General features: G+C 39.0%; 2 protein-coding genes across 4 annotated transcripts; both read left to right on the forward strand.

The window, feature by feature from the left end:
- The first annotated feature begins 3,766 nt into the window (after positions 1–3,766).
- On the forward strand, positions 3,767–5,495 carry ccl20b (chemokine (C-C motif) ligand 20b). Its single transcript, XM_028969726.1, has 4 exons — positions 3,767–4,056; positions 4,215–4,317; positions 4,384–4,461; positions 4,984–5,495. Exons 1-4 carry the CDS (start codon positions 3,984–3,986, stop codon positions 4,994–4,996), a joined length of 267 nt encoding a protein of 88 aa, XP_028825559.1. The 5' UTR covers positions 3,767–3,983; the 3' UTR covers positions 4,997–5,495.
- An 8,611-nt stretch (positions 5,496–14,106) lies between these two features.
- Positions 14,107–22,943, forward strand: tfr1b (transferrin receptor 1b). Of its 3 annotated transcripts, XM_028965630.1 has the most exons (20): positions 14,107–14,251; positions 15,971–16,022; positions 16,156–16,378; positions 17,068–17,245; positions 17,357–17,494; positions 17,582–17,675; positions 17,985–18,107; positions 18,191–18,286; positions 18,457–18,596; positions 18,682–18,851; positions 18,949–19,071; positions 19,161–19,246; positions 19,332–19,395; positions 19,567–19,634; positions 19,713–19,780; positions 19,925–20,009; positions 20,217–20,447; positions 20,579–20,743; positions 20,845–21,109; positions 21,616–22,943. In XM_028965630.1, the coding sequence occupies exons 2-19, from the start codon at positions 15,978–15,980 to the stop codon at positions 21,085–21,087; spliced, it is 2,340 nt and encodes a 779-aa protein (XP_028821463.1). In that variant the 5' UTR covers positions 14,107–14,251; positions 15,971–15,977; the 3' UTR covers positions 21,088–21,109; positions 21,616–22,943. The 3 variants fall into 3 exon arrangements, with proteins under 3 accessions (XP_028821463.1, XP_028821453.1, XP_028821466.1); XM_028965620.1 differs by having other exon boundaries at positions 20,845–22,943; XM_028965633.1 differs by lacking the exon at positions 14,107–14,251 and adding an exon at positions 14,350–14,453 and having other exon boundaries at positions 20,845–22,943.
- Positions 22,944–23,600: the final 657 nt, after the last annotated feature.

Here is a 23,600-nt window from a genome sequence, read left to right on the forward strand (position 1 = left end):
AATACAAAGAAGGCACATAGAATATACATATTACTGAAACTATAGAACTAAAAGTCAAAAATCTTGATCAAATGATCCCTATTGCTCCATTTATGAACTACGTATGTGGTATGAGCTATAAAGAGCTGTGTGCTTTGTGTCTACATACATATGTCTTTCTGGGTATTCATGTTCATTCAACAAGACCTACAACACTACACTAGGACATCACTCATAGGAAATATAACTACAATAGACACAGAATCCAGCCGTAAGTGCAACGCCTACGTTTATGCATCACAGTTCCCTAGAACTTCATACCTAACAATAAGACTCAGCAACGCTTTCTGGTTATGTTGGTCAAAGACATGACACCAGTTTTTTTCTGGCTCTGCATGTATTCAATTAACAAAGGTATGTTTATATCGATAAAAAGCCTATTCATCAATACTACAGTGTCTAATGTTTCATTTTTGCCATTGTGGAAAGGAATTTTGGGTGAAATAATGAAGACCTGTAAATCCATCACTGTATAAAAGGCCACCACTGATTGGGGTGACTATCAGGTGACGTGAATAACAATGATAATCGCATTACAGTGACACCAAGTGACCTAGCAGTCGGTGGGATACATTACACATTAAGGACATTGGGACACTGCTTTGAACATGTTATACAATATTCTACATATGATGTACTGTGTTTGTAATTTAAATGTAGATGCAAAGCAATGGTTTGCCTGGGGGTAATATGCTTTACTTGCAGGATTTTAACTTTTTTTAACTGTTTGGCTCTAATACTCCTTTTTTTGGTGTCAAATAATTTACTCCTCAGTTTGTCTGGCAGATTGACTGGTTTTGAATAACAACATTCACATGTAAAACAGGCAATCCTCATTAATTGATCAGCTTCCACAGTTGATTGCTGCTGTTATCAAGGTTGCACATTTTAACACACAGTTTAGCAAATCAGGCCATTTATTACTTTTTCAGCATTTGAGCATGAAATGTGTTCATGCCATCAATTTCAAAATTAAGTTCATATTTTTTCACTTTCAACATTTGACATGCTTTTTGTAAAAATGAGATTAGATTTTTTTTATTTACACATTAAACAACTTTTTTTGGAACTGGTGTTGTATTACGTACATTTTGACAACATTTGCACACTACACTACAGTAGACAGTAGGTAAAGCAGGCAACCACTGGCACCGTCAAATGAGTCAAATAATTCACACTGCAGCTTTTGAAAATTGCTAACCATTAAAGTGTTGGTCATGTTCATGTCTTTAACAGATAACAGTTAATCTTTCAGCATTCAGCGTAGCAATCTTTCAACGCCCTTCTGTGTTCCATCTGCCAACTTTCATTTCTTTTCATCCTCTGTACACTACAGAGAAAACACACCCCAATTAATACAACACAAATTCAATTCAAAAGCAACAACGGAAGCGTGTTTTATTAGTTATAAAAAATTCTCACAGTCATCTCAAGCAGACTCTTCACTTTCCTTTCTCTAGGGTTATAATAATTTCAGTTATTTTGGGCTATCAGATCTGAGACAAGTAACCACACGAACATCACAATTCTGATCCTTAATTTTATGTGTGATAGTGCGTATGAGTGTGTACTGCTTATTTATTACATCTGATAAGAGCAGATGTAAAAAAAAAAAAAAGCATTTTTGCTATAGTCTCTATAAAAATTTGGGGCATGCATATAGAACCACATCACAGTGGTGGCCTAGTGGGAAGGGAAGTGAACCCCCCAAGGTGCCACTGAGCCAAAAACCGTCCCTTTCATGGCTCTCATAGGGGATGGGTTAAATGCAGAGTTCACTGGGTGCTGTGCTGTCTCATGTCCCAGGTGACAACTAATCACTTTCACTTCACAATTAATCCGTAAATGTTGCGTCTTTGCCTCTGGTCTGTGGTTCGCATGCCCATGAGCCTGTTTTGTTTGTGATTGATAAAATGACATATTCAGGGATGCAAGAAAGAAAGAATTTTCAGATGAGATTCATGTTGCATGTTGCAAATCCCAAACCATCAGTGGTGACCTTTTATACAGTGAGGGATTTGAGAAATTCAAGGGGATTTTCTCCAGAGAGCCATGGATTGGTCTAACCTCCTGTGTCCATAAAGTGTAATTTCCCAGCTGACATTATAAAAGGAAATGTTGAGGACATCTAGCAACACTCTATTTATACCACTTATTGTATTTATTAACTACTCTTCAGGTAGGCTGGGGCAGCACACACTGTTGTCTCACAGATTTACACACTCATATCTACACTCACACACCACAACTTGGTTTTCCCATAGCAGTGGGAAAATATCCCAGGGACCAATAGCAATTGAATTTGAAGTATATTGACTGAATGGCACCTAGATAGGAAAAAAATGTAGGTTCCATGCTTCTTTAAGTCATTGCGATCTTTTCATGGGTAAAGATGTCCATTCTTTCCAAATAAATTTTTTAAACATTTCACATTTTTCGTAATGCTAAACCAGATTAACACTAAGCATTTGGAATGTGATGAGGATTGTGCTCAAAGATTATTCAAAGGTCCATTCCAGGTAACAGCAAACTTAAATAAACTCTACCTATGAAGATCAGAAAGCATTTCAGTGTAACCATATGTTCTGAGTTGTGTGTATAATTTTCAGGAAACCCAGAATATGATACATATGTCGACAAAAGAATTTCCCTCTGGATAAATAAAGATCTTCTTATCTTATCTTATCTTAAACTGCAAGTTCTCTCATGGCTTTCATGACTCTCAATGTAACTTAAAAGTTTAGATCAAAAATAGTTTTATGCCCTGGAGAAAAGCATGTGGCTTAGTAATCATCTCTGTGGAAGAGATGATTATACAGTGTGTGTGTAATGGGAGGGGAAATTAGGCTTCACACCATCACACATTTTTAATGACCGAATATAATCATTGTATTGCCTTTTTATCCAACATATTTTTTGGATCTGTGAGGTGTCTTCATTTAAGGACGTAATCTGTTGCCATCTACATCTAACAAGGAAACGTTTTACTTGTGTCATTGTGTCAAGACTTTATGGTGTAAACCCTGACGTCCCCGATCTCAAGTGTTATTCTGAACCAGTTGCTACCATTTTGCTTGATTCACTTCATTTTATCTTAGTTGTGAAATAAATAAATAGTTCTGTCTCTGGACTTGCCATGGAATAACTGAAGGTATCAAATGTAGCTTTGTCCACTTTCTCACAGTCCATTTATCAGCATAGGTATCAGGTAAACCATAATTTTCCAGTTAATCCATTGCTAGGTTCACTGGCACATCACGGGAATGTCCTTCCTGGGCATTTCTAAACTGCAGTAAAATGATGAAACAAATGCAAGCCGAGAGATTTAGGTTAGTAATGTACAATAAATGTGTCAAAAAAGCTATCGACCCAATAATATTTCACGAGCTGTCTCCTGTAGAGGACATATCTGTAAACTGAGAGCAGTTGACTGTTTCATTGTTTGGTTTTTAGTGACATGCTTTTTAAACTGAAGTGAGCCAATGGGACAAGATTTCTAGAGGGAAAAGATGAATTCCAATGCATGAGTGCCATTTCTGCATTCCACTGATTCCTTTAACTTGGCAGATTATTGAAGGTTTGGATTTCTTTTCTCTCTTGAACATTCTACAAAAGTGAAAGAGCCTTTCACCCATTTAGGCAAATGTGGTCAGATAGGGAGCAACTACAGACAAGAGCAAAAGGTTGAAAATATTTCATTAATATTCTTTTTCATCCTGTTGGATGGCCTCAATACGTCAAGTGATTGTTGGTTGAGAGTGGATGCGCTAAACCACACACAATTCAGACACTAAGGCGGGCCCAGGGAATGCAAATGTGATGTGATAAGGAAGCCAGAGCAGGGAAAGTCCCGTCACCTTGAGAAGGAGTTTATTACTGAATCTGGATGTTGCCTCCCTCACAGCAGCAGCTCCCTCTCTGTGAGCACACTACCAAGCCGAATCATGAAGGTTCAGGCCATCGCCTTGATCTCCATCTTCCTCGTCCTCAACACCTTCATTTTTCACACTGACTCAGGTAATGTCCACACAGGAATTATATCCTTTTCTCAAGAATGGTCTCCAAAATATTTTTTATTACGAGTTTGTAAGCTTTGTTAAATTCTGACTGGATTTGATTGCCTTGACAAGCAATGGAACTTCTAAACACGTACTGTATTTTTACCTCTTATATAGCAAGCTGTTGTGTGAGGTACACCAGGAAGCCAATTCGCTGCGAAAAGCTAAAGAGTTACACCATGCAACACATAATCAGCGCCTGTGACCTCGAAGCCATTATGTAAGTCATCATGACAAATACTGCTTTTCATTGCCCAGAAATGACTGTGTGTTTGTGCCCATACAGCTTCCATACCGTTGGTGGACATTACATATGTGCAAACCCCTATAAGACGTGGACCCAGGATAGGGTCCGGTGTCTGGAGTAAGTAACTGCTTGTTATAAAATAATAAAAGATCAAGGGAACCCATATGAATTTTAGTTCTGACATGCAGCCGAGGTCATTTGTAATCGACCGGTTCAGTCCCAGTTCAGAAGTGGCTACTCAAAATGCATTACAACAATTGACAAATTGTACTTATTTTTCTCCCTGGTTAGGAAGAAATGGATAATGATTTAAAAATACTGATATTATTATTATTATTATTAATAATAATAATAATAATAATAACAATAATAGTAATAATAATGTATTGAACATTAAAGTTAATGTATAATTGAATTGTTTAAGAAGTTGAGCCTTGATATAATGAATGGATGATGCAATGTTAAACGGCCTTAAATAAGGTAGAAAACAAATTATATTTGATAAAAATGTATGGACTCTGTTCTCATTTCAGCTTCTGGCGATCATATATGTTTTGAGCTCTAGGTCAATTAGATAGAGCAAATGTATTTTTATGTTTGCATTTAAATATTGACCAATGCGTGTGCTCTTCTTTCCAGGAAAAGATTTTGACAGCAAGTCTTCTCCTCTAAGCACACAAGACTTATTTTCCCCCATCTTTGCGGACATATAGATTTATTTTCTTTATGCTCTTTCTTTTAAAACCTCATTTATGAATACCATTCTGTTTTATAAACAGGTAATGTAGTGACCCTGATATATCATTATTTTTTTAGGGGGCACAAACAACATTTATCTCCATGAGACTTGTGTATATAGATGGGGTTTCATTTGCATTTTAGTCTTCAGTTTATATATCTTGAATAAAATATAGTATGGATATAAAAATATATCAAAAACATCTCTATATCAGAAATAAGAAAAAGCATTTTTTTGGTCTTTGTTTTCTTACATGTGTTCATTGTCAATAGTCTGTTTTATAAACAGGTTATGTTGTATACCATACAATTTATCGCTAAAGATATGTATTTAATCTCTATGAAAAATGTGTATTAAGCTTGATTTGCAGTTTTGAATTGCACTCATTGAAAATAAAACTTAATTGTGAGGTGTCTGCATTTAAGGAAGTAAAGTGTAGTAAGCAAAAAATGTTGTAAGATTAACCTGTACTTAATGGCAACTGGCCTAAGAGAGACATGTTGCATTCAGCATTCTGAAGACCTTATGACTATTTGATCAATTATCATAACATAATTAAAGTAATTCATGTTAATAAAAAGTATTCAAAAAAAGTTCTGTGAGAAATTAATGTTATTCAAATATTGTATTCATCAAAGCAGGTGTGGATTGAGGTTTTTCTCCGTTTAAGAATGGATCTTGTTCCACAGCCAATAGACATGCATTTAGGGGGTTCTGATATACATTTATGGTAGTTAACACACTAAAAATCAGCAGACATGAAAAAACCCACCAAATATTACAATAGGTAAAGACCAGTAATTACACCGACTTGAAAAAGTATTCACTCCCCTTTGCATTTTTCATGTTTTGTTGAAAAATATCTACAACCTTGAAGATGTCATTTTTTATTGTGAAGCAAACAACAACAAATAGGACAAAATAACAGAAAACTTCAGCATGCATAACTGTTCACCTTGCCTACAGCCAGTAGGCAGGGCAAAAACTGCCAGAAGCAAAAGTGCTTCAGCTCCTTCATGTCGAATTCATTTTTGCTTGTTAAACTCAATCTTCAAGTCTGACCACAGATTTTCAGTTGTACCGAGGTCTGGACTTCAATCATCCATCCTTCCCCAAACTCTGACAAGTTTCCCAGTCCCTGCTGCGGAAAAATCATGCCCGCAGCATGATGCTGCTTCCCACCATGTTTCACTGGGGCAATTTGCACCAGACATAATATTTTCCTTGGTGGCTGAAAGGTTCAATCTGACCAGAGCACCTTCTACCATCCATTTGGGGAGTCCCCCACATGACCTCTCACAAACTTAATTATTCTTAATTTATTCTGGCAATATTCTGGCAACTATTCCATAAAGCCCAGGTCTATGGAGTGTACCACTTAATGTGGTCCTATGGACAAATTCTCCAGTCTCTGCTGTGGAACTCTGCAACTCCTCCAGGGTTACCTTTGGTCTTTTGATGGGCAGCCCTCTCTTGGCAGGTGTGGTAGCACATTCTTTCCATTTTATAACCCAACCCAACTTTGCCCCTGACTGGTTAGGAGACCTCCATGGTCTCCATGATGTGCTGCCTCTTGAATACTTGCATTAAAACATATTTTTGAACCACACAAGAACCATAATTTTTTTATGAGATGCAATTGTATAAAAAATATTTCTTAATCTTTTGAACGATCTTCCTTGATTTACATGCTACCTGTAGTAAGGGTTAAAGCGTAAAGTTTTGCTGAATTTTAAGTAAGTTGATAACCTTTCTACACCATCCACATGCCCGTGGGAAGAAAATGAAGAACTTGTCTGAAAAGCCAAGGCACATAAGGAAATAAGGAAATGGGTATTATTTTGTGAATGTTTCAATCAGATACAGTAGTATGTAATTAAACTTAAACTGTAAATCACTAGGCTGCTTAGCAATGTGACTTTTCAAGTTACAATGGTACATCCTTCTATCTACACTTTGGGAGATGTGAAGAGCTTTACTAGCACTTCACTCGCACTACTAACCATTATCTAATGCAAGGGTAGCCCCTGTAGCCCCCCTTTGCCTCTGTCCAAGGTTTTTGTAGCTTTTTGTTCTAATTCTCCTAGATTTACACTGTAGGCTATGTAGAATCAACATAACCTACAGAATTATACATGATTATCCTATTGGGATATTAAAATTTGGACCCTCTGCGGTCTAATTTCCACATCCATATGCAGAGCTGAAAAATTATTATTCCATCCTATGAGCAATTGAAAGAACATTTTAACATGTATAGACTGTACCCATTAATCTGCCAATAAATGTAAAAGTTTCTGGTGAGACTAAAAGGAAATATGTTCTCATATGCATGCTTTTGTGATGAACTACAAGTGTCAACACACCTACTGTGACTAATTGAGAGATTTGTAAGGATTCCTGATAAGCAGGTTCATGGTCAACCCATCTTTTGGAGGATGTTGGCGGGGGTACACATTCTCCATTCATCCGACAGCACAGCTCCTGTACTACAGTAGATTTTCTATCTTCTACTGTCTGAGGGACCAATATCCTATTGTTTTTAGAATGAAAATTTAAATCATTTAAAAGTTTGAGCATGAACTGTGTACTAATTGTTTACTTGTTAATGGGATGCTATTTGGGGCAGTGGTGGCCTAGCGGTTAAGGAAGCAGACCCGTAATCAGAAGGTTGCGGTTTGAATCTCGATCCACCAAGGTGCCACCGAGCAAATCACCGTCCCCACACACTGCTCCCCGGGCGCCTGTCATGGCTGCCAACCGCTCACTTAGGGTGATGGGTTAAAAAACAGAGGACACATTTAATTGTGTGAACCGTGTGCTGTGCTGTGTATCACAATGACAATCACTTCACTATTACATGTTAATGGGATGTTGTTTGTATCCTCTGAGCAGTAGATCAGCCCATCCGACACGGCATTAGATCTTGATAGGCATGTTAGGAATCATTTGATGCTCTAGGTATCCTACTAAATAAGTGAAGCAAACAACAAGGAGATAACATCAGCATATTTAGACCATAACGTGACTTTAACAAGATAAGAATACCTGATAAAGGAACAATTCAACAGGTTGTACAGTAAATATTACACTTGGACTTGAACTGAATTAATGTATTTGGACAATAAATTTGGACAATAAATAAGCAGATAATGCCATATGCTGTGATTATATGCTTCCCCCTACTGGAAATATGAAGAAACAGCATTTCATAAAGCACCAATCATTGGGCAGTTCTACCGATAAAGGCTCACTCACCCCTCAGCCATGAATGGCCACATTGCATCTGTCATCGAGTCCATTACGCCGATGTGAAAGAAACATGCATGTCATGTCCAACACCACTGCTGAGTTTTTGTTTTGTCATCAGTATTGTGGCACTTCCGCAACTGTCAACTTCCTGTGAGTTACCTGCTTACCTGCCAGCTGGAATTTGTTTCTTTTCATTTTTTCCACAGTGCATTTTTTCCACACCACAGAACAGAAGAGTTATACACACAACTATATTTAGCTGTTTTATATAAATAAGCGATCAACATTATAGAACATAATCAAAACAAAGAAAAAACAAAGTATCCAATATAGTATACCAAGTTTTTCCTCTCTAAACTGTAGAGCTCCCGTTATTCTCCAAATATAGATATTTGGCTGTAAAGCTATCTTAATTTTTAACATATGTTCAATTTCTTTTTGCATCTTCTTGCTTTAACATCCAAATTTGTATGCTTAACCTCCGCCTGCAGACCTGAAAGTTCAATATTACCCCTTTCTTATTTAACCCCTTTATATATTTCAGTACTGATCCTTCCATCTCATTCATTTCTTTCCTCATATACTCTTTTACCTTAGTGTGTCCTGTCTGCGGGCTGATGAGGGAAGGAAGCGCAGAGACAGGACATCTTGCAAATGGGATTCCTTTAAACACAAATAAAATGGCACGAGGGCCAAAAACAGGAGAAACAAAGGGGATGTCACGGCCTTTTGGCATGGCCAGGCAGGTGCTCTGAAATGATGACAAGACATGACGAGGAAGAAGGACGCATTCGCACGACGTCATGAAACAGGGGTTTAATACATGATGAACAGGACATCCGGTAACATTTAACATGTAACAATGATCCGACGGTGAACAGACATGAACAGGGCAGCTTTATACAATCAGGTGAACATTACACAGGACCAACATGAAACTCCTGTCCGGATTAACCCCTTACAGACCAAATCATGACAGGGGAGAAGAAAGACTAATCCACAGGTGTGTGGCAATTGCCAGGTTCATACACCAAAACACACAAGTAAGGGAATTGATTGATTACATACAGTACAGGCCAATGGTTTGGACAAACCTTCTCATTCAACATGTTTTCTTTATTTTCATAACCATTTACGTTGGTAGATTCTCACTGAAGGCATCAAAACTATGAATGAACACATGTGGAGTAGTGTAGTGGTGGTGGTAGCCTAGTGGGTAACACACTGGCCTATGAACCAGAAGACCCAGGATCAAATCCCGCTTACTACCATTGTGTCTCTGAGCAAGACACTTAACCCTAAGTTACTCTAGGGGGAACATCCCTGTAAATACTGATTGCAAGTTGCTCTGGATAAGGGCATCTGATAAATGCCATAAATGTAAATGTAAATGAGTTATGTACTTAACAAAAAGTGGAGACCTGGCCTCCACAGTCACCGGACCTGAACCCAATCAAGATGGTTTGGGGCGAGCTGAACCGCAGAGTGAAGCAACAAGTGCTAAACACCTCTGGGAACTCCTTCAAGGCTGCTGGAGAACCATTTTCAGGTGAGAACCATTTCAGCAGTAGTCAGAGCAAAGGGCGGCTATTTTGAAGAAACTAGAATATAAAACATGTTTTCAGTTATTTCACCTTTTTTTGTTAATTCATTCATACTTTTGATGCCTTCAGTGAGAGTCTACCAATGTAAATGGTCATGAAAAGAAAGAAAACACATTGAATGAGAAGGTGTGTCCAAACTTTTGGCCTGTACTGAAATCAGCTGCACCTGTCGTTGGCTGGAGCAGCTCCATTTATAAGTGATGGCATAAGCTCTGACATCGATTCTGACATTTTCAGTTTCTTTTTCATTGATGACCATATTTGAATTGTTCTTTTAATCCACTTATTAGTTTTTAACTTTCTTCTGTTTATAGCATTCATGAATGGCAGTTACTCTAATGGAGTCACTCTAATTATACATGCTACAATAAAGTGGTTGAAAAAGTGGAGTATTCTCACTTCAACTGAACATCACCTGAATGGTTCACAGTCAGTGGCTGATCCTTGGGGATTTTCTCCCAAATTAATGGCCCCAAAGGCACAGGGACACAGAGGATAAAGCAAACAGCGTAACATAATTAATCCATAATTTTAGTTAATTAAGTGAGAATTAAGTGATTCGTTAAATCAAATGTAGTTTGTGAGTAGTTACACATGTAAAGACAGCCAAACACATCTAAGCTGGCAAAGCTGTAGCTAGGGTCATCTGTATGAATATTAACTAATGAATTCTGCACAGTCATAGTCAGTTTGTCAGTCAGGCGTCTGTGAGTCCAGGTGCGGAGCCAAAAACGTAGTCAAAGTGCACAAACTGGACAATCAACAAAACAGTCCAAACAAGCAGGCCCAATACTTACATAGTAAACAGAAGTAAGTCCAAAAAATCCTGTCCACAAAGGTCAAAGAAGATCAGAAAACTGGAAGAAAAGAATAATACTCTTGCATGATAAATATGTAAAACAGATTATGTTTATCATGCTGTCATCTATTCCATGACCTGATGCCCCAGGAGTTTACAGTTCACTGTGTCTGAGCACCACAGATGCAGTCAGGAGACGTCTGGGCTTTATGGCAGAAGCCTCTCCTGTGCAAGACACATTAAAGCCCACATGGAGTTTGCTAAAAACACCTGAAGGACTCCAAGATGGTGAGAAATAAGAATCTCTGGTCTGATGAGACCAAGATAGAACTTTTTGGGCTTAAGTTATGTGTGGAGAAAACCAGGCACTGCTCATCACCTGTCCAATACAGTCCAAAAAGTGAAGCATGGTGGTGGAAGCATCATGCTGTGGAGGTGTTTTGCTGCTGCAGGGACAGTATAACCGGTGTCCATCGAGGGAAAGATGAATTCGGCCAAGTACAGGGATATCCTGGATGAAAACCTTCTCCATCGTGCTCAGAACATCAGACTGGTTTACCTTCCAACAAGACAATGACCCTAAGCACACAGCTAAAATAACAAAGCTCAGTGACAGTTCTTGAATAGTCCAGCCAGAGCCCAGACTTAAACCCAGTTGAGAGTTCACCATCCAACCTGCCAGAACTGGAGAGGAACTGCAGGGAGGAATGACAGAGGATCCCCAAATTCAGGTGTGAAAAACTTGTTGCATCTTTCCCAAAAATACTCATGGCTGTATTATATCAAAAGGGTGCTTCTACTAAATACTGAGCGAAGGGTCTGAATGTGTGTACATTAATGAGATTTAATTTAATTTAAAAGATTTTAGCAAATGGCTGCAATATAACAAAAAAGTGAAATATTTAAAGGGGTCTGAATATGTTCCGTACCCACTGTATATGCCACTCTACTTTTGTCTTATTCATATTTGGCCTACACTCATTATTTACATATCTAAATACCAGGGAACAAAAACTGTTGTTCCAACACTTATGTCCTTATGTCTACTTCTTTAGTTTCCCATCATGCCAAGACCGTGCTTACCAGTGGCTGTCTAAGTCCTAACCCAAGCACTAGCTCCATCATTACCCTAACTATTAATTACACATTCATATTGGAGGTAAGTATCAGTAACGACAGCCTACTTGTTTTTGTTATAGTGAAACTCCGCAAGCACTGCACACAACAAAATTTGTCCTCTGCATTTAACTCATCATCCTTAGTGAGCAGTGGGCAGCCATAAATGGCACCCGGAGAGCGGTGTGTGGGGATGGTACCTTCATCAAGGGGACCTCAGTTACCCCTTGGCGGTTGGGGATTTGAATCTGCAACCTCTCGGTTATGGGTCCACTTTCTTAGCCACCACAGAAGTGTTTCTACCCAAATTCAAATGAATGTTAAACAATAATGTGTAATCAATCAATCATGCATCCATGTTTTAAACAGTAGTTGTTATGTAAAGGGCAATGGCACAGTTCAAATACAACAACCTTGTTATTGCTTAACAAATTGGTTATTTGACTTAAAAAAAAAAAAAATGTTATCCCAGGTTGATGACAGTGACATGGCAGTGAGAAAAGACGTCACTGGAAACAGGGTTCAAGGGTATAAAAGTGACACTGAATTGGTAAAGGAGACAGATGATAGCAAACCGAGGAAGAGAAGCGAAAAAGCATCCACCATCATTGCTCAGGTATTGTTAATTTTACATAAAACACAGATAAATTAACACTGATAAATCATGTGCATGGGTTATTAAATGATAATACCATTAATTCTTTTTCTCACAGACCAAAATTGTAAAATTCATTTTATTTCCCTATAGTTATAGTAAAATGTATTGCTTCATGCAGAATAAAGGGATGGTGTGTGTGTGTGTGTGTGTGTGTGTGTGTGTGTGTGTGGGGGGGGGGGGGGGGGTGTTTACATGGTTCCAACTAACAAAATGCAATTTTGTTTTGCATTTGGTTGCAAAAACAACGTTTTAATAATTAATGCATACTGACTAGATTTTAAATAAATAGGAAATATTTATTTTGAATATATTTTGAAGAAAAATGTGACAATGTGTCACAGCCACATAGTATGTGTCCCTCATTACTCTGAACCACACCGATAGTGCTCAAATATAGCCTCACATTTAGTGTAGACAACTGAAAACTGTTCTTTGCCTTTTGTTTACCTCACATGCACTATCCTTTTTTGAGATGGCCAGTGATACTCAGAAATACTAAACATGCATGATAGATATTGAAAATTGAACATGTGAAATTGAGAAACTGCTTCTTTTGTCTCCAGTGCAGACAGTAAAGCATTTATATTTACCCCGGACTACAGAGACGTCCATTGTTCCCACTACAGGAGGTGCCACGTTATCTCTGTTTATCTTGCTACTCATGATTACACTATTCATGGTTGAATGGCCTCTTCAGGTTACCAAAACTGTCGTTTTATTAACTTTATACCGTTTACCTTCACAGTAAACTCTTTAAACACGTTTCCAGACAATCTGTGTTATGAGAACTATATGTCCATCTGTTCTACAGGAAGGTATCTAAATAGATTCTTACGCCCCTAATGTCTTCTGTAATCAGACTATGATCCTAATCAGTTACAGTACAGGCCAAAAGTTTGGACACACCTTCTCATACAATGTGTTTTATTTTCATGACCATTTATGTTGGTAGATTGTCACTGAAGGCATCAAAACTATGAATGAACACATGTGGAGTTCTGTACTTAACAAAAAAAGGTGAAATAAGTGAAAACATGTTTTATATTCTAGTTTCTTTGCTCTGATTGCTGCTTTGCACACTCTTGGCATTCTCTCGATGAGCTTCAAGAGGTCGTCACCTGAAATGCTTCTCCAACAGTCTTGAAGGAGTTCCCAGAGGTGTTTAGCACTTGTTGGGGTCCAGCTCACCCCAAACCATCTGGATTGGGTTCAGGTCCGGTGACTGTGGAGGCCAGGTCTCCACTTTTTGTTAAGTACATAACTCCACATGTGTTCATTCATAGTTCTGATGCCTTCAGTGAGAATCTACCAACGTAAATGGTCATGAAAATAAAGAAAACACATAGAATGAGAAGGTGTGTTTAATGCCTTGAAAGCATAAGCTTGACGGAACCTCACAAGTAGAAGCGTCTGTTTTGCTTCGTTTTAAAAGCGCAGCTCCTTCTCATTCGATTATCACGTACTAAGCTCGGCTTCGCCTCCCGACGCTACAAAAAGCCCTCGCAGCCTTCTGTTGGGGGCTGTTACGGGTCGCCTTCCTGCCAACTCATGGCGAGGGACTACGTGCCGAGCGTCAGGCGCGCGCCGTCTGCGCGGTGACGTCACCCAGCAACGCACAGTAACTCAAGAACGGCGATCGCCGCGACCCGGAAGTGCGACACGCCTGTCGAAGTCGCTGCAGGCGCAGGGCGAACGCGTGGTTTACGGCGTGGTTTACGCAGAGGCCGGCGTGAAGAGGGGTAAGTCGTTTCTACGGTTATTTTAATTGCGCGCGACCTCGTCGTTTCCTGTTAACCCGCTATTTCAGTTAGAATAAAATAAATATTCCAATTCCCTGCAAAACTAGGAACTTAAAATAAAAAAAATATTAACGACAGCGGGAACGTCTCTGGTCAATGCAGTTGGCGTCGTTGCGTAGTACACGTTTGGGGAAAAGTCACGGTTCGTACAAGAGTAAATGTTTAAGTCGTGTGGTTGTTTTGGATCAGTTTACCTCTTTGTGTTTTAAATGGAGGTACGATGTCGCGGAAAAACGCCGTGGTGTCGTGCCGAAAAAAAAACCCGTATCACACCGACGTGCCCGTTCAGTGAATGGTAAACCTTTTAATGCCCTTCATTGTCCGGGCCTGCTGTCACTGAGGAGTAGGTAGCCGCCTGGCTAATGACCACCGCTGTAGCCCGATCGCTGCTCCGAATGGACTCGCGGTGCAAGCGGCCCGCTTAATTTCCCGGCGATTTAATTTTTCCGAGGGGCTATATGGCTACGCGTTTTTCCGCGAGTCGTGCCGGTGTTGTACTGATCACTTGTCGCCGCCGCACGCCGTATTTGCTAGCTTAGCTAACGACCACGCGGCGTCGACGTGCCTGTGCGATGTGGCCCGGTGTGCGTCGAGGAAACGTTCGGGCTGGAGAGAGTTGTGCGTGTACGGCAGCCACGCTCGCGTCACCCTCTGACCTTGAACTTGCACTTGACCTTGACCTTAGCCCCCATCCCCCCATTCATTCATTCATTCATTCTGTCACGTGCTTTTTCAGTGTTCCTTTCCGCGACACCAAAGATGTGAGCGAGTTACACGAACCTGTATTTTTTTTAATACAGTCGGTGTATTAACAAACAAGTTGAAGCAGTAGTTAAATCTGGCCGCTTCCTTCTTTTTAAGAACAAAGGTTTTCAATGCGATCTTGTTTCAGGAAGGGAGAAAATACATCGCGTCCTCCCTTTCTTGTAAAGCTCTCCTAGTATTTCAATGCACAATAAAACATTTAAGTAGATGGGAATATTTAATCTGAAGGGTTTTTTACAGAATGTTTTAAAATAACATTCAGTGTAATTTTTTTTTTTTTTTTTAGTTGTGGTTTCTACTGAACCACGTCTGCACCTGCTGCCACCAAAACCAGTAAACACGCAAATTCCATTTTATAACATATTAGACACTTCCTCTGAATGGCATTTTTTTTTTATTAAAAAAAAAAGCTACATTCTACTTCCACATCTGTATTTTTTTAATGTTGGCCAGTAGCATGATTTTGGCTTTGTTTTATTTTTTGCAACATGAAGCTTAGTGCAGCCATATCTTATTTATTATTAATATACAGATATTCCCTCTTGCTTTGTCTTACGAAGTGATCCCTTGTGTGTAAATGTCTCCTTGAAATGAAGATTATTTGAATAATACTTGGCTCTGTGCAAAACCATTTACCTTTTTTTTTTTTTTTTTTTTTTTTTTTTTTTCTTTTTCTTCTCCATGTAAAAGTGTGCTTCAGCCTCAGTTATATCCCTCACTTTTTTTTATTTATTATATGTAACTTTATTTTTTGCTTGGTCATCAGTGCTTGGCTGCCAGAGGTTTAGAGGTCAAAACAGAAGCCTTGTTTTGTGCAGGCTACACTTGAACTTTACCTCAGTTTTTCTGAATCTAAAATTTCTCTTTTTTTTTCTTTTTTTTTTCTTTTTTAAGGTCCTGAATGGCTGCAACAATTGACCAGGCAAGATCTACAATTGCCAGGATGGTAAAATAACCTTTTAATATAGTTTTACAATATTGGTGTGTTGTGACATGAGACTAATCTGTTTATTTCTAATGTTAGTTTCTAGGGAAATATTATGTGTTATATGGATGTTAATGCTCATTTCTCTTCCCAGTTTAATGGGGAACCTCGTTCATACACCCGCTTCAACCTGGCCCAGAATGCAGAAGATGACGCCAGCCACGTGGAAGTAAAGCTTCCATCTGAGAATGATGAAGACAATGGAAACTTTGAGGATGGACCTGCCCAGCCCAGACACGTCTACCACAGCAGGCCCTGGGACAGATACAAGAACTTGTGTTACATGGCAGTTGGCATCCTGCTCCTCTTTATCATTGGTAAAGTTAATTGTTATTGCTTATGAAGATATTACAGAGCATAGTTTTTGGCGACCACAATATTTTCAGATTCTTATTTGTGAGTCATTTCCATGCACACGCTGCATTTTGAACCCGGAAGTGCGTAGTAGTCATGGCCGGCATGGACTAACAGATTGAATGCTTGTTTCCCTCCTCAATGGGCTATTCCTGGTTCAGAAATATCAGAGAAATGTTCAATATAAGAAGATTTTTCACTCTCAGAACACAACTGCTGACAAGTGCAGAATTTATCTGTCTAGCTCAATAGAGGGGGGCCGGATGGAAAGCAAAAATGCAAAGCGCCTATAAGAATTTCAAATTATTTAGAGGTTACCATTTAAAAAAAAAAAAAAAAAACATTTATTGGCTCTGCAGTATTTTTAAGGATTACTTGGCCTTAATTTTGGATAATCCATTTTAAGACTTTTTAAGGATTTATCGTAATTCCTTGCCTTCATTCATACTTTTGTTGTGAAAGCAGTAATTAACTTAGAAACGTAAATGTGGATAAATGGTGCAAATGTGGTAATATTAATAGTGGTAAACTGGCAAATATTAGTCATACAATATCTGCTCTTTCCCAATGTGTTGAGAGATGAATAAGGTAGAAAATCATGCGATCATCTAGTTGCATTTTAATGATTATTGGGTCCTCTGTTTTATTCCAGGTTATCTTGTAGGCTACGTGAGCCACCGCAGACCAAAAGTTGCACCTTGCGAATCTGTTGTCACTGAAGACCCCAGTGAAAACATCCCTTTGCACCCTTCCACCTCACTGGACTGGGGGGACCTCAAGAGACTTCTGTCAGAAAAACTGTCTGCTGAGGCATTTGATAGAAAATTCAGGTAATCTAGTTGTGACAGAAACTAGTCCTTATGTCCATAATTGCATGTTTATGCATGTGATTCTTTTGAATGCTAATAGCTTACATGCTGTATGTTGTTTAATGTCCCCAGTGACTATGGTATGGACAGCCATGATGCAGGGAGCAGTGAAGATGAAATACTTGCCGTTAAAGTGAAGACTGTCTTTGAGCAACAGCGAATGAATCCCTGGACTGATCAGCTTTTTGTCAAAGTGCAGGCTCCTCCTCTGTAAGTGGCATTTTAGACAACCTTCTTGTGTGCATAAGGTCAAAGGTTAGTTGGGATTTGTGCAATTTTCTTTTCTTTCCTCATTAGGGACACTCCTACCTCCAACAAAATCATGTTTGGTTCTGATGTAATAGGAACACCACAAGGCTACCTGGCATACAGTGCTACTGGAACCAAACAGGTCATTGTACATTTTGTTTACATTTACATTTACAGCATTTATCAGACGCCCTTATCCAGAGCGACTTACAATCAGTAGTTACAGGGACAGTCCCCCTGGAGCAACTTAAGGTTAAGTGTCTTGCTCAGGGACACAATGTAGTAAGTGGGATTTGAACCTGGGTCTTCTGGTTCATAGGCGAGTGTGTTAACCACTAGGCTACTACCACCCTATACACCTGTTATACACCTTTGGTAAACGCCCACTCATGTCTACAATCGAGTCCTGTAAAGTTAAGTCCTTGCACTGCACATCTATTTTATTTTGTAGGGTAGGGTGGTGTATGCCAACTATGGCTTACCCAAGGATCTTGAGTACCTTGTCCACCTGAAGATCAACTTGGATGATTGCGTCGTGCTGCTAAGGGCTGGCAAGATCAGTTATGCTGAGAAGGTGACTGTCCTTAAGCATATTTTAATTTATTTAGTACCCACTGAATCATAACTGTATCGTTCATTCATTTCTTTCTTTTTCAGGTTGCCAATGTCGCCAAACACAATGCAGCAGCTGTGCTGATCTACCCAGACCCCTCTGACTATGACTTTACTTCTTCAACTGAGCTCTATGGTCATGTGAGTTCCAAATCCTGTTTTTCTTTTATATATTCATACATACGGTATGATACAGAATGCTAATTCCAACATGCATGTTTTTTCACAAATCATGATTTGCCTTTTAGTTGGTTTGGAGAGGCAGGAACCTGGGCAAATTACTGTCAGTGATTCATTCTGTGATTTTTCAGGTCCACCTGGGTTCAGGAGATCCTTACACACCTGGTTTCCCATCCTTTAACCACACCCAGTTCCCTAGAGTCCAGTCCTCTGGTCTTCCCACAGTCCTGGCTCAAACAATCACTGCAGATATGGCTGTTAAAATTTTCTTGTGAGTATCACACTATTGAGGTCTTTGCCAGGCTTTCTCAGCCTTTGAAAAAATGTTTTGAGCACCTTTCTCATTCTGAATACAGAAAGATGACTGGGGGTGAAGCGCCAAGTGATTTCATAGGTAAACTGAAGGGCCTCTCCACTTACAAACTGGGCAGTGACCAAGACCAGGTGACCGTAACAGTGAGCAATGCTCTTGTTGAGAAAAGAATCCATAACGTTTTTGGTGTCATCAAAGGATTTATCGATTCAGGTTAGACATTTTTCCATCTTTCCTTTGTCAGCCTGCAAACTTGATTTCTGTTAGACTGAAATGTTGATTTTCATGAAGACCCTCGCTGTCCCCATAGATCGATATGTTGTCATTGGTGCTCAGAGAGACTCTCAGAAAGGCCCTGGTTTTGCTAAATCGACGGTGGGCACTGCTCTGCTGGTGGAACTTGCTAGAGGCATCTCAGAGATGGTGAACAAAGGTTGGGTGAAGCCAGATGCTCTCCATTGCTACAATAATAGATATGGTCATAAAATAATTCACATCTCAAGTATTTGTCCTTCTTTGTAGATGGTTTCAGGCCCAGAAGGAGCTTGGTGTTTGCCAGTTGGAGTGCAGGAGACTATGGAAGTATTGGCGCCACAGAGTGGCTGGAGGTTTGTTTTGAATTATCATTCTATTTTTTATTTTTTAAATAATTTGATTATTTGTGTGGTTGATCGTATGTATTTTTGAAAATAGGGCTATTTATCGTCACTCCACATGAAAGCCTTCACTTACATTAGCCTTGATGGAGTCATAAGAGGTGAGTTGTTAATTGAGAATAAATAAATTGTTTCCTGTTCACTTTATGAACTTAAGTGTTCTGCTTATTATGTGTGCTGGAATTCTTGCCAGCTCTCATTTATAGTTTTTTTTATTAAAAAAAAAAGAAACATTAAAGCACGCCAATCATTTGTCTGCCACACCCATTCAGGACATGAAATGCTTAAGGCCTCTGCCAGTCCTCTTCTATTCAGTTTGCTTGAGAAGACCATGAAAGAGGTAAGCTAAAAACCTTCTGATGGTCTGATGAAAAGGTTTTTTCCATTGTGCAGTCATATATTCTAAATCTTTTTAAAGGTTGACAGTATTTCTACACCAGCGAAGTCTTTATATCAAATGTCTGGACCAGTTTGGGACCAAGCTGTGTAAGCAAAGCTTTTTTCCTGTTGTCTTGTAGAAGGTTTTCATACAATGTTGGTCCTTTATTTAGTAGGATAATGTACCAGCTCAGTGGTTTAATGTATTATGCTGGCCTGCTGAGCACTGTCCTTATTGTTTCCTTTGTTCAGCATTGAGCCCATGATAATGGAGGACCCTGCATACCCCTTCCTGGCTTTCTCTGGCATCCCCTCAATCTCATTCCGCTTTGTTCGTGTGAGTGCACAACTCCAGTCCTAAAGTTGACTATTATTGCATGAAGTTCTTATCTTCTTCACTTCTACACACTATCAATATAAATTTAATATACATTTAATTGTTTTACTTAATTTATCCAAATAACAATATTAAAGTAAATAAAGTATTAGCTATACATTTTTAAAATATAAATATGTCTTATTTTTCTCATTCCCTCTTCCCCAGAACTCTGCCAACTATCCGTACTTTGGAACGATCCTCGACAACAAAATCAATCTGGATTCCAGCACATCACACAAGCTGGGCCGTGTTGCCGTGACTGCAGCACAGTTAGCTGGTCAGATGGCCCTGACGCTGGTCCATGACCACCTTCTTATGCTTGATGTTAATAAATACAAAAACACGATTTCGAGTAGAGTGAATAAGATCTACTTGTTGATTGATGAAATCAAACTGGTGAGTAAAGACAGACTACATTACAGTGCATAAATCCATTTTACACCTCTTTATACATAACTAACTGGCATATTAAGATTTCTTTTTAGAATGAACTGGAATGTAACATGTTCTCTGCTATCTTCCTATAGGCTGGAGCTGTGAATGACTCGGTCTCTGCTGCTTTGATTGCCGATTGGCTGACCTCTGCCACGGGTTCCTATAGACGTGCTGCCAATGACTTGAGTACTGCTGCAAAATCCAGTGACCTGGAGAATGTAGAGGCATGCCGCATTCTAAATGACCGCTACATGAAAGTATGACCAATTCTATGCAAAACATTTCAGTCGCATTGACTCTATTCTCCTATATTTTAGAGGAACTGATCTAATCTTTTTCATGGTTTGTTTTTCTAAAGGTGGAGTACAATTTTCTCTCTCCGTATGTGTCCCCAAAAGACGTGCCTTTCCGCCACATCCTCTGGGGTTCTGGGGATCACACGCTGGCTGCTCTACTGGACCACCTGACAGCGCTGAAAGGCCAGACTCCAGGCACAAACCTAGACAAGTTACGGAACCAGCTCGCCCTGGCTACCTGGACCATTCAGGCTTGTGCCAATGATCTCATGGGTCCTATTTGGGAAATGCAGAATGAAATATAAGTGAGATCTTTCTTTAGAAAATGTAAGGTTCATTTCAGTCTAAATCAAACAGTCTTAATTGGTAATGGTCAAGGGATCAAGCTACATTCATACTTTGGAAGTGAGATTCTGACTAAAGAAAAGAAGTTTACACATCTTACTATTCATTTAAGAATCAAGTACAGCAAACTTACTTTGAAAGACATCTATAAAAATGCTTTGTTCTCAAGGATCACTTCATTATCAAAGGAATTTGTAAAAAAAATCCTCCTTGAATTCTAAGTAAGGCATATACAATAATCAATCTAGAAAATACATTTAATAGGTCAAATATGTTTTAGAATTTAATTGTTACACACTTTTTTTTGGATAGCTGCGTATAAATGAATTATATACACAAATGAATGTAAAGCAAAAAAATCAATTCAAGCACTGTTTGGGCATTGAGAAGAAACTGCTGTATTTTTCACCTTAAGTCATTAATTCAAAAGTTTAATCAAGTTACAGTACAACTTGAATAATGTTTGCTTGGCTGTTTTTTATTTCTAGACTTGACTGATGTTGGCTGCTGAATGAAGATGTGCACAAAAAAAAAACAGTAGTTTCCTTACCATTTCACATTTGTAGTAAAGAACCCAAAACCAAAGTTCTCAGATTAGGGGAAGTTCTGCCTTTTTTTGTCATTTATGAAAGCAATGACCATTTAGCACTTGAGAGTATTTATTCACTTTATTTATTTATCAGTGACAGTGTTCACTATAAATTATTTATCTACAAGATTATCGGAAGCAGTGTCTTCCATAATTGACGGTTATACTGTCGGCTTATAAAAGCAGCATCTGCTACAGAAATAAGTGTTCCCAACAGCTGTGCCAGACGTCTGAACTGTCCTGAACTGTGTTTCAAGTGCATGCATGCATGCATTGCACTACAGACAAATAAAATGCAAGATGTTTGGGTGAAGAAATCTACGTATATGATTGATCCACGTTAATATGGGGCCATGTGATAATGTAACCTCCGGGGACCCCTCTTTAAAGAGCGTGCCTGTGAAAAGGAAATGGCAAGGCAGACTGTCAGGCTTGGAACATTTATATTTCTGGTTTAAAACAAACATTATCGGAAGCAGTGTTTTCCATAATGGGAAGTGTCAAAGGTAGATTTTGCCTACCAGCGTGTCTGTATCGAGGGCAGTGCCCCTCATATTTCACTACAGGGTGGATGAAATTATCGGGAACAGTGTTTCCCATAGTTTTTTATATTTATTTTTTTATTCATATTTTTTGAGCTGTGTTACTTTTGCCTGTCAGTGTGTTGCTTTAAAAGTTTCAACAGTTGATGTGTCCTGCTGGCTGCTGCTTGCATTTAATGGTTTAATTGTTTAAGTTGCTGTTACTGATCTAAAATAGCTGTCTCTTGCGTTTGTATGATTTTTATTTTCAATTCTGCAAGATGTGATGGTCTCTTGATTTAGTGGTTTATGGCCAACTATGCTGTCTGAATTATCTGTACATTGTTGAGATTCATACATTTTCTTATTTGCTCAGTTTATGCAGTACGGTATTCTAAAGAACATGACTGCGTTTTAAAACTGTTAAACAAATGTTGATTGCATGTTAATTTTGTGCCTATCTAGCAATCCTCACAAATTTGTGCAGTTTAAAGGCACACATACTGAATAGTGTAGAAATGTCTACAACTGACTCATTCTAGTTTGAGATGCTAATTTGACAGAACAAAAATACTTCACAAATGCATGCAAAATCCTTTAATGTATATCACTGTGTTTTGTGATCTGTTATATTCTTAAACTAATAGACAATCATTTGGGAAAGGATTCCATAATGATTTGTTTTCAATAAAATGTGTTTAATGTGTTTTGTCTGAAAGTTTATGAAAGAATTAAAAGCCACAGAATGCAGTTTTCACCCTACTTTCATTGAAATTCAGCAGTGATTTAAGACTCTGTCTTAAAGGTCTCCTTTGTGAATATTAACATAAATACAAGTTCCCCTAGCTTGTCTATGATTCTGCAGTGGCTAGAAATGGCAATAGGTGTAAATAGCCATTTGGGGAAAGGCTACCTCCAGTCCTTAACCGCTAGGACTGGAGGTAGCCAAACATTGTGGTTTGTGAATGGTGTTGATACGGAAGTCCATAGAGGACACGCAATTTCACGTTTGTTTTGTTATCAAGCACCACAAAAAGGCCAGCAGTGTTATCTGCAAGACCCCCAATCTATTCACGAAAAGCTCTGTAGAATTTCGCTCATATATTTATATTTGTATAACTATAATTGTAGGCAGTGCTTGTCCTAGCGGTTAAGGAAACTGACCCATATTCAGAAGGTTGACTATTTGAATCCTGTTCCGCTGAGCAAAGCACCGTCCCCACACACTGCTCCCCGGGCGCCTGTCATGGCTGCCCACTGCTCACCAAGGGTGATGGGTTAAATGCAGAGGACACATTTCACTGTGTGCACTGTGTGCTGTGCTGCTGTGTATCACAAGTGACAATCACTTCGCTTTCACTTT

This window comes from Denticeps clupeoides, chromosome 2 (assembly GCF_900700375.1).
Source record: "Denticeps clupeoides chromosome 2, fDenClu1.1, whole genome shotgun sequence".
Lineage (NCBI taxonomy): Eukaryota > Metazoa > Chordata > Actinopteri > Clupeiformes > Denticipitidae > Denticeps > Denticeps clupeoides.